Source organism: Phocoena sinus, chromosome 7 (assembly GCF_008692025.1).
Source record: "Phocoena sinus isolate mPhoSin1 chromosome 7, mPhoSin1.pri, whole genome shotgun sequence".
In the NCBI taxonomy this organism is placed as follows: domain Eukaryota; kingdom Metazoa; phylum Chordata; class Mammalia; order Artiodactyla; family Phocoenidae; genus Phocoena; species Phocoena sinus.
This window is the reverse complement of record NC_045769.1, coordinates 59318630-59330838: the sequence shown is the minus strand read 5'-3', so window position 1 is coordinate 59330838 and position 12209 is coordinate 59318630. Positions and strand designations below refer to the sequence as shown.

The 12209-nt window shown below is 35.8% G+C and overlaps 1 protein-coding gene across 1 annotated transcript in view; it reads right to left on the bottom strand.

Moving 5' to 3' along the window:
- Positions 1-608: 608 nt before the first annotated feature.
- Positions 609-12209, bottom strand: part of GPR155 (G protein-coupled receptor 155) — a 43329-nt gene continuing 31728 nt past the window's right edge. Inside the window, 5 exon segments of the mRNA XM_032636753.1 lie at positions 609-2530; positions 6399-6536; positions 7719-7783; positions 10327-10422; positions 11936-12072. Coding sequence (XP_032492644.1) covers positions 2239-2530; positions 6399-6536; positions 7719-7783; positions 10327-10422; positions 11936-12072 — 728 coding nt within the window. The 3' untranslated portion in view covers positions 609-2238.

Here is a 12209-nt window from a genome sequence, read left to right as displayed (position 1 = left end):
AACATTTCTAATCTGAACTGTTTCCAACCATAACTCATTACTGCATTACCTAGTTTAGTGATCTAAAGTAATATAATATTTTACATGATATGAGGTATGATGGGGCAAAAACCAAGCTGTATTCTACTGCATAGCAAATGTAACATAATAGTTTTACATTATTTTTTGCTTTTAGAAGCTGACTGATCATTAATCGTTATTCCTAAAATGCCAAGCACAGTTTACCTTATTCTAAAAATACTGAAATTTAAATACAAGTTAGGCATGGAATTACTCATTGAGAACAAAGAAAAAGAACAATTGACTATGCTGAAGATTGGTATAAAAGGGGTAGATTTTAATCAAAACAGTATTGGATAATTTTCTCATCTGTGACCCTGCATATTAAAAATTATGAAATATGTGAGGACTCTAATGTCATATTGACTCATTAATAAAATGTTTACTGAGTGCATAATTGCACAAGGCCTTGTGTACAGATCCCATAGGGTCATGAAGAATAGAACAATCTCAGGAGACCCATTTAAGGAAACATTGAAAACCTATAGAAAAGATCTCTCTGATGGCTTCTACATTATTCAGATTACTCAAAGAAAATACGTTGGCACTGCAAGTTAAAATAGATATTTTATTGAGAAACTTGCTTTGTCAGTGAGTGAGTAAAAGTTACAAATATTTTTATTTAATAAAATTAGCATATCCTTAATTCTAAAAACATCTCTTAAAAGCTTTCATTATCTGAAACTGCAGATCATTCTGAGTCAGGGTTTTCTTTTAGTGTCTTCCATGGAAAAAGATGCTGCCAATTCCTGTCATGCAAATAACAGAACATGTGTAGTATGACTTGTTCACAAGCAAAACAAATTCCCCACTTGAGATTGAGTTTCTTGCATGCATATGAATTAATATCTTTATTGCTGTAACTATAAAATTCTCTTGGTACAGCAATGAGGCTTTATGCTTACTCCTGAGGATTCTAAGAGTTATAATAATGTGGTCATATATATTTTTTTAAGTTATGTAGCAGACAGTTCTGCTGAAAAACCCCATTCCCCAGTTATAACTTAAAATTGGTATAGGTTAATACTACACACTAATGTGTAATTTACTTGTTAAGTACACTAGGCTTCCATGCAGGTTTTTTTTTTTTAATTACATTTTTGTTGCATTAAAAGGGCAATGAAAAAAAAAAAAGGGCAATGATTTAACCCTATAAATTATTTTCTAAATGGCTTTTACGTATAAGACACTAAAAGTATGAGACAAATAAATATTTGAAACAGTTTTAAATAAGTTAAACCAGTACTAACAGCTAATAATTAAGTAGAGGGCAACATTTAGTAATTTTCAAATTTATAAATTTTTATACATGGACACTTAAAAAAACTAAATTGTAAATGTAAAAATAGGATGTTAGGCATAGAATTTTAAAATCTTGGCTTGAATTACATAGTTTTTTTCTTCTCTTTAACTGCAGGGAATAAGGTAATAGGTCATAAGGTAATCTCTGTCCTTCTGCACAGAGATGCTTTGTGCAAACACCAGAAATGATATATCACACAGCAATAATTTTGCTGATAAATTTAAATGGATCTGCTCAAATTATTACTTTTAGTACAAAAGCTAAAGGTTAGACTATACTTCTGTTGATGAATTTTAGAGATAATAATATTTATGGAGGTTCTTATTTCCCTCCTAATGGATAGAAAAGCAAGAGGAGATGAAGTACTTGTTTTTTAAAAAAGTGCTTCTAGTTTTTAATGAGTACTAATTTTCAAGGGAATGGAAAAATAGAATAAGAAGGCCTCTCATAAGAATCAATGAAATCTTTTGCAATAAGTGCAAACTGGTCATAATTTAAGGTCCATATCCTCCCAACAGCTGCCAAATTTGGCAATTTGAAAGAATAGTAAATTGGATATTGATTTTGAAATTATAGCACGCAACTGCAGGAAGCAATGTTTTAAAATATTGGCATAGTTTATAGTAATTATTATATTCATTATCAGAACTTTAAATTTTGATTTGTTTCTCTTTTTTCTAAGTCAATTTCCTGTGTGTTTTACATACACATGAAATCACAGAATATTAGCATGGGGTGGAAACATGTCTTGTCAAATTTTACAGAAGAGGCAACTGAGGCTCAGAGAGGTTGTGATTTGCCCAAGGTCCCCTAACTAATAAGTAACAGATCTGGGGCTAGAATATGACTCCATGTGGGCTTGTCTCCTTTATAACTTAGGTCTTAAGGGATGGGGATGAATGCTCAATTTCTTTGTATCTTTCCTGTTGGGGAATGTTTGCATTAATAGCAGGAGGACTCTGTTCAGGACTCTTTTGAAGAAATCTGTAAAACAAGTACTCATCCCGAAATTCATAATTGTTGGTGATATGTTGGATGACTCCCCCTTGCACCAGTTTATCTCCGTATATCACAGCTTCACCACGGTCGGAGGCAAGGCCAACTTCAATTAGCCAGCTCACCAGGTCACAGCCACAGAAGGTCCCGACAGAAGTCTTTGCACCACACCTGTATGTCAAAGGAATGATTCACCCATATGTTCTGTAAATCTGGTATCAGCACTGCATGATGGAGGACAAGCAAGGAAAAATAGAAGGAGACAGGGAAAGACAGCATGACAGTTAAAAGGTGGCAGGGATGAAACTATTCTGAATATAAAGGGTTTATTAAATTACCTGAACCTAGAAAGACCCACCAGAGAAAAACAAAATAGGCCAATAATGCTTGTGAAAACAGAAACACTTAAAACAAATGACTTAGATAATGTAAGTGCATCAACAAATAAATATTCTTTTTAGAGTAGATGGTCTTTTATGGTCAGATGCATTCTGTAGATAGCAATTATATATTTTATAAGTTATACTCAGTTAAAATAAATAATTTAATTGTCTCAGGAGCATTAAATAATATTTTTGCAAGCTCTTAAGAAGTGACAATTTTTACTAAATTACTGAGATCAAACTTTTTATTTTCTGCTTATCACAATACCTTTCTTCATGCCCTGAGCAAGATAATCTTACTGATATGTTAGGGATTTGCTCCATTAAGAAGCAGGCAGGGCTTCCCTGGTGGCACAGTGGTTAAGAATCTGCCTGACAATGCAGGGGACATGGGTTCCAGCCCTGGTCCGGGAAGATCCCACATGCCGCGGAGCAACTAAGCCCATGAGCCACAACTACTGAGCCTGTGCTCTAGAGCCCACGAGCCACAACTACTGAAGCTGCATGCCACAGCTACTGAAGCCCGTGCACCTAGAGCCCGTGCTCCGCAACAAGAGAAGCCACCGCAGTGAGAAGCCTGAACACTGCAACGAAGAGTAGCCCCTGCTCGCCGCAACTAGAGAAAACCCACGCTCAACAACGAAGACCCAACGCAGCCAAAAATAAAAAAAGAATGACTATTAAAAAAAAAAGAAGCAGGCAAAGGGTAAGTGAGATCTGTCTTGCTATAAATCTAAGATTTGTTTTTCATAGTTGTTGACTATATTCCCCACACTGTACATTTCACCCCTGTGATTCATCTATTTTACAACTGGAAGTCTGTACCTCTTAATCTCCATCACCTATTTCTTGCTTCCCCTCAACCTCCTCCCCTCTGGCAACCACTTGTTTGTTCTCTGTATCTATGACTCTGTTTCTGTTTTGTTATGTCTGTTCATTTGTTTTGTTTTTTTAGATTCCACATATAAGTGAAATCATACAGTGTTTGTCTTTCTCTGTCTGACTTATTTCACTTAGTGTATTGCCCTCTAGGTCCATCCACCTTGTCGCAGATGGCAGGATTTCATTCTTTTTTGTGGCTGGGTGATATTCCATTGTATATATATACCCCGTCTTCTTTATCCATTCATCTACTCCATTCATCTACTGAGGGACACTTAGGTTTCTTCTATATGTTGCCTATTGTAAATAATACTGCAATGAACAAAGGGGAGCACATATCTTTTCTAATCAGTGTTTTTTATTTTCTTTGGGTCAATACTCAGGAGTGGAATTGCTGGATCATATGGTACTATTTTTAATATTTTGAGGAATTTCCATAAGATTCCTCAGATTTTTTTTTTTTTTAGCCATGCTGCATGGCTTATGGGATCTTAGTTCCCAGACCAGGGATTAAACCCACACCCCCTGCGCTGGAAGTGCAGAGACTTTTTTTTTTAAATAAATTTGTTTATTTTACTTATTTATTTTTGACTGCGTTGGGTCTTTGTTGCTGCAGGCTGGCTTTCTCTAGTTGCGGCGAGTGGGGGCTACTCTTCATTGTGGTGCGCGGGCCTCTCATTGCACGGGCTTCTGTTGTTGCAGAGCACAGGCTCTGGGCACGTGGGCTTCAGTAGTTGTGGCACGTGGGCTCAGTAGTTGTGGCTTGCGGGCTCTAGAGCGCAGGCTCAGTAGTTGTGGCGCACGGGCTTAGCTGCTCCGTGGCATGTGGGATATTCCCGGACCAGGGCTCAAACACGTGTCCCCTGCATTGGCAGGTGAATTCTTAACCATTGCGCCACCAGGGAAGCCCCAGTGTGGAGTCTTAACCACTGGACTGCCAGGGAAATCCCAGATTCCTCAGATTTAAAAAATTTTTGATAATAAATCTGCTTCTTAATTATTTAAAATTTGTCTTCCTAATGCAAATGTGAGGGTGCCTCAGGTATGAATAAAAAAAACAAGGGAAAAAGAAGTGTAAAAAAACAAATTAAGTAGATTCTGTTCATTTTTATACAAGTATGCAATAGACAGCATGAATCTGTCCACAAGCATTAGTTAAGCTGCAAAAACTAAAGTGCTCGACAATAGGAAACAGTGGATGAATATCAAGATGAAATGAGAAATAGGTGACAAAAATTTTAAAGCATTTAACCACAAATGAATGTACATTAGCGTTTCATATAAAAATTAGAAAAGAGGTTAATATACATGAAAAAATTTCTCAAGTACACAAAATCACAATATTGTAATATCAGTATTTTACTTAGTAATAGGATATCTTAATTTATGCTTTGCAACTACAAACATCACTTTAAACAAAAGCCTGAATGTTACACCCGGAGCCTGAGCCTTTTTCCTCCTTGTTGATTTTAAATTTATAGCCCTACACCTTCTAATCCAGACACCAAGTGATTAATATTTGCTTCCTGATGACTGATCAGGCAGCTACAACCACAGCCCACGGAGTTGTGCAGAGCAGCAGAGGATTAGCCACTATGCAGGATGCAGAGCAGTCCCATCACCAGCCTGTGCCCATTTGCCATCTGGGACGGAGGCAGCCTGACAGCCCTGCAAATGGCAAAGAGCCATGCCAGTCGGCAATCACAGTGGGCCTGGTGGAGGTAACACAGAGTTCCTTTTTTTAAATTTTAAAAAGCAATTTTAAATAGTTGAAACTATCCATAGATGGTACTTTGAAATAATTGTGTTTGGGCCTTTAAGGGTGGGAAACTAATATTTTTTCATAGCTTACCATTTCCAGAAACTGGGCTAGGCGCATCATATAGATTTTGTTATCTAAGGCAAACAACCCCAAGAGCCAGGTATTTTAAAGAAGAGGAAAACTAAGGTTTAGAGACTTAAACGTGCCCAATGTCACAGAGCTAATAAGTGGCAGATCCAGTAATTGAGTTCTAGTATTAGTCCCCACCCAGTGGGTCCCCTTTCCACGAGCTATACCAGGATACCTCCAGTTATAATGAAATATAGTGACATAATATTTGTAAATATTCTGAATGGTAATTTTCATAAATTTTCAATTTTTCAGTTATAGACATAAAAGTATTCTTAATACCATGATTTGTTTTTTTCTCTTTTTTTGACAACCAAAAATATTGGCACTAAAACATCTGTTTATTCTTTTCCTGCTGTATACTCCATACAGGATTAGAAGAATACATATGCTGTCACAGACTGAAGATTAGGACTTGAGGTGAAAAATAAGCAGCAGAACTAATTAAGAGATAGAAATTTCATTTCATTTTCTTAACAATATCATTAGTAATATGAAATAGCATATGACTAGCATACTCCTAGGAGATGGGGAATATAAAATCACTTCTAAATACAGTGTATCTCAAAGGTTTTTGAGAGGTACTAATGGCCAACATGAAGTGAATGTTCATATTCTGCTACATTTTGGTTCATTCTAAAGTTTTCATGTTTTACATGGAAATCAGAAGTTATATGGCATTTAAAAATGTAAAGATCAAAGTGTTATGGCTGCTATATATGCTGTTTCTTAAACTATAAACTGACCCATAGCTATTTTAACTTTTATGTGTATATGTGTTATTGAAAATAACAATAACAAAGTTAGTCACAAGCACATTACTTAGCTGATTACAAGCCAAAATTAATCATCTAAAATATAATTATCTAGAACCTGTACGTACCTTCTTTCCTTCACAATGTTTTGGATACAGAGGTCACGGTGATAATGGATAAACTGTTGACAGGTCATTTTTATTTCCTCAGGAACAGAAGAATCCCTATTTTCTGCTGTTTCTTTATTGTTCCATAGGAATTCAAGTCTAAAAACCAAAATTTAAGGATGCAATTTTTAAGGAAAGAAAAGCCCTGAGAGAGAGCCCCTTCTTGCTTATCACCCCATCAATATGGCTGTTCCAAAACTGTCACTCACCACAGCTGTCATCTACAACACCCAGACATCCTTAGTCTCTGAAGCAGAAACATATTTAACCTGCATTTGGTGGCTGGGGTGGGGGACTTGAACATTTTATAAACCCTCCAGACATGCTGGACCCATTTCAGTAACTACCAAAAAATGAAGTTTCTCATTCTACATTCTACTGTTTTAAAACGCAAAAAATAATGTATAGAGATCAAGTATATTATTTAATCATTTTCCAATTTTGGTACCAGAGAGACAAATAGTGAGACCTGGAGTACAAAACAATTCTGTTTTGCCAGCCCAGACAATAGATCTGTTGACTCTTTTAACCAATCAACATTATGAAGCTAATAACTAAGTGCAGTGACTTTCCTATTATGCTTTTCTTCTTTCGTGAACGGACTGTGACCCTAGCAACTATATTTTAGTTGCTAAATGCCCAGGGACCATTTACTGGGCACTTTTTATATAGGCAATAGGATAAATTCCACTAGCACTTCTAGTTTCTACTAATTTTGACTTTGAAAACAAATGAGGAAGTACGGATTCACCCCTCTACCTCCACCACTTCCTCCCACCCCCAAGGTGAAGTGTTCTCATTTCATTATTTTTCATAAAGAAATTCCTGATCTGAATTCAAAGAAACTCTTCACCAAGTTAATTTAAAAAAATTGAAATTTAGAAAGAAGAAAACTTGAGTTTTCTATAAATTGTCGGTTTGACAGAAAGAGAAATCCTGTTGTCAAACAAGAAAGACAATCAAATATAGACCTTTGGGGGCACATCACCTACTATTTCCATTTCTAAATACATTTTCAAGTTTCATTTTACTTTATGTAGTTAATGGCATAGATAGAAGTCAGTGTCCATCAATTCTTGTTAAAATACAAATTAAAATGTTGGATTAATGACAGCTCTTCTGTCATTTTCTCGGCAATTATTTAAAACAAATATGTGAATCAGCAGATAACCTTTCTGTGGTTTCCTAGTAGTTTCTAAAGGTTTAAAAATATAAGTATCTTAATAGAATGGCTTTGTCATCACCTTTACAGTTACAGCTTTATTTCAAAACTAAACGTACCTTCTTTTGAAGGGTAGGATGATTAAATGTTTGTCCAATCCAAAGATGCCAAAGGAAATAAATCCCTATGGAAGAAAAAAAAGTTATATTTTATGAGTTCTAAAATAAATTTTAAGACAGAGAAATGATGGAAGCCAAAATATTTATTGCTTGGGGAAGTAAACCTCTAGTGATTAGAGCAACATTTTAAATAGAACACACAGGCAATACCTCTAAAGTTCAGTGCCTGATGGCACGTACAGTCAATCCTCTGTATCCACAGATTCCATATCCATGGATTTAACCTATCGTGGATTGAAAATATTGGGGAAAAAAATTCCAGAAAGTTCCAAAAAGCAAAACTTGAATTTGCCGCATACTGGCAAGTATTTACATAGCAATTAAGGTGATGTAACTAACCTAGAGATGATTTAAAATATACAGGAGGACATGCATAGGTCATATGCAAATACTGTGCCATTTTATATGAAGGACTTGAGCATCCATGGATTTTAGTACCTGAGGGGTGTCCTGGAACCAGTCCCCCTCAGATACTGAGGGATGATTGTATGGTCCTTGGCTACCTCTTCCCAGTCATCTTTCCTACTAATTATGATGGGTGAAAAAAGTGAGTGCTGAACAACCACATTGGCAAGCTAGCTTACTGGAGAAAAATGAAAACATTTAAGGGCTATATGACTTTTTTCCCCTTTCTAAAAAGAAAATAAAATATCTCCCATTATGCTTACGTACTTCTTTATTATTTTTCTGTTAAAACTTCAGAAATTATAGAATTAACAAGTGCTATAGGTTCTGATTATAATGAAGTAACTGAAAAAAATTTATGTGAAATGAAATGGGCTAGTGTTTAGGGAAAGGGTTTGAAGAATTTGGGAGTGATGAGGCAAACTAGCACCAGATATTAGCCACATATCAGGACAATCAGGACTGCCTTGGGGAGATGAGAGGCTGGGAACTGCCATCTGTCAGGCACAGTGGGGTAAGGATTTTAGAGCAGCTTGGTGTGGGTGGGATGGAAAATGCAATGACATGAAGGACCTACCTGTCTTCACCTCAAATTATAAACCACCTAAAGGGAATGATCTTACTACCAAAACTCCCCAAGAGAAAAATGGAATGGGAGCAGGTTTTGTATCTGTCTCCCTCCTTTGAAGCACTTCAGCCATAAGCTGTGGAGACAATATTTCAAATGCAACATTCCTGGCATTAGCTTCTGTTTGCGGAGCTTTGTCAGTCCCAGTCCTGGGATGGCTCAGCTTGGAGTGGGCTTTCTGAATGCAAAATGCTGAGTAAGACTAAGATTTTCAACCTAGTATTTTATAGTTCTTGGGTACAAAATCAAATCTTGGACAGTATCACAGAGTGAGGTGGGCATCAAGTAGCCCTGGGATGCTCATGTCTGTCTATAATAAACTGATAGGTCACTTGTCTGTCTAAATATAGCCATTTCTGCTCCCATAATAAAGGCAAAGCAAACTGGAAATATTTCAAGAAATTAATGTTAGGGAAAAACTCGCAAGAGTGTCTACTTATAAATGTTAACTAACTCATATGGCCAATTATTTCAGGTTTAATAGGCAAGCGCAATGATTTCAAGTACTGTAGTTTTTTCAACCTGATAATTAATCTTGGAACTAATATTCTTTAATTAAAAAGTAAGGGATGTGGTTAAGACTTCGCCTTCCAATGTAGGGAGTGCAGGCTTGATCCCTGGTCGGGGAGCTAGGATCCCACATGCCTTGTGGCCAAGGGACCAAGACATGGAACAGAAGCAATATCGTAACAAATTCAATAAAGACTTAAAAAAAAATGGTGCACATCCAAAAAAAAATCTTTAAAAAAAAAAGTAAGGGACTGAAGACAATTAAATTTTTACATCAAAATATTTTCCCAATATCTAAAATATCATTTACCCTTAAATATCCATTTTAATAGTGACATAAACAAAGACAACAGCACCTATCATATTAGTTCTTCATGGAATTTTAATTTCTAATTTTTAAACTGGGGGTGACAAGTCTACTTTGCAGATATCCTTGTGATGTTTAAATGAAATAATTAATGTAAAGTGCTTAAAAATGTTTGGCATATAGTAAACTCTCAAGGAATGGTATCTACTATCCCTGGTCAAATTTTATTTATATACCACATGATTTTTTTTAAAGGATTTAAGTACCTGTCGTTCAAGAAACATCAAAATGTAAATGAAATGATGTGCATTAAAATAAGTTGCTAAACTAAAGGCTCAGAGAAGTTAAGTCATTTTGCCAAAGTAACTTATTAAGGCCACAACAAAGTTTAAAAAGAACTTGGAACATCTTGTCCCTGCTAAATTATCATTCTTTATCTCAAAACCAAAGCAAAAAACTATTTGGTATTTCTGATTGAAACACTCAGTGTGCATTCTGATGACTTTAACCAATATAATAATTCATCTCTACTAGGAGATCGGCAGCAGCTGTCAGCTGTCACGCATACCAGCAGCTGGCAAACAAACTAAACCCTTTTGATTTAAAAGAAAACAACAACATCCGTACCATCCCCCCACCCCCACCATCAAACCATCCAGGAAAACAAAAACCTCTCAAAGTTCTCAGTAAATAAATACCTGGCCAAAGTTAAACACAGCACAGAAAAACTGTAACTCAACATATAGTCTCCCAGGCTCTTGGTTGAATAGCCACCATAAACAACTGGAAAGATTCTGTAAAGGAAGGAGAAAATAGTACTTTAAAATGAAGCAAGCTAATCATTTCTCTCTATCCAGAACATAGTACAATAACTTATCTACTTAACAATTAGGAAGAAAAGAACTAAAGGGAAAAACACCAAGAGAATATAGAGGCTCTGTCTTTCAAACAAGAGGTTTCAACCTCTCTTCTTGACAGATGTCATTCAAGCAGCATCTATTCTGATCAGATTTGAAGCAAGAAGACATGAGCCATAATACAGAAGCTTACATAATACATCAGGACTTCGACTAGCCGAAGACAGGTCTGATTTTAAAATTAGTTTTACACAGTGAAAACAATCACATCCCCGAGCAGCAGTTCTTGGCTGCATTTCTTACTTCTTGATTTTTGTTCTTAAACAGCAGTTAAAATGGTGCTGGCTGATATGATTCTATGTAATGAGCATCACAGTTTGGAAAGGGTAAGGGGGTTTCTTCATGGGTTATATGGTCCATCTCCTATCGCTAGGCAAGTTACACTTGAACTATCACAAAGACGTATACAATAACTGGTAATTCACTAAAGAGGACATAGAACTAATTTTTTAAAAACCCTTTAGTAATCAAAGAAATGCATTTAAAAAATGAAGTGCTATATTTCACTTATAAAATTATCAAATAAAAAATTTATAATATTCAATGTTGGTGAGAGTACTTTACAAACCTATACTACTTCTTTGGAAAACAACTTAGTAGAATGCATCCAAAGGCACAAAAATATTTATATTCTTTGATCCAGGTTTCCCAACTTTGAGAATCTATCATAAGGAAATATATTTCACGGAGATGTTTATTAGAGCATTCTGAAACACTAGGAATGATCCATAGATCCATAAGGAAGTGGTTGAGTGAATTATAATGCTTTTCCTCTATGGTTTATTGAGGAGCCATTTAAAGTAATGGTTATGAACACTTTGCAGCAATATGAAAATGCTTGACATAAGTCACAAAGCAAGACATAAATCTGAATGTATTATTAGAACCATGAAAAATGTATTGAAAAAGAGAAGGCAGTAGTATGATGGATATTTTTCCTCTTTTCTCTATTTTGTAAGTATCCATTATATGAAGTGGTTATGTTATTTTCATAATATAAAATTATTTCTAAAAGTTTATTTATCTGAGGACTATCTTCTGAGAGACCATGTAGTCATTTATCCACAGAAGTCAGTCAAGGAATATGTTAGGAGTAAGTGGTCCTGTACACATCATGGAGATGCCTGGTTTTACCCCAAATTCTAGGTTCAAGGCATAGGATGAGTAAGTATTCTAAGCAAAATAAGCCATTGAAGCACTTAGGCAACAGAGTAATGTGAATTATTCATTCTTTCCCCCCCAAAAAACATTTAGCTCAAGATTAGGATTCAGATGGTTGAACTGCCACCCCCATGTGAAGGAGCAGCTAAGTTTCTCCAGATGCCTGAAAAAAACCTTTGCCAAACATTTAAAGAAATGGCCCCAAAACAAAATCAGAAGAAACATTTACAGCAAACAGGCCAATGATGAGAAGTAAACACAAAAACACATGTCGAGTCAGTTGCTGGTCTCCACTCTGTAGATACTGCTCCTCTTCCTGGGCTAATATGCAGCTCTGGGAGTTACAGCGACTCACACAATGTTCATCTATAAAACAGTAAGTACAATAATTTGTAATCAGAGCTTTTTATCTGAATGCATTTTAAATTCATAATGACTTCCTAAACAAACCACCACATATGCACATTCAGCTCAGAATCAGTATTTTATTTTAGTTGAAATCC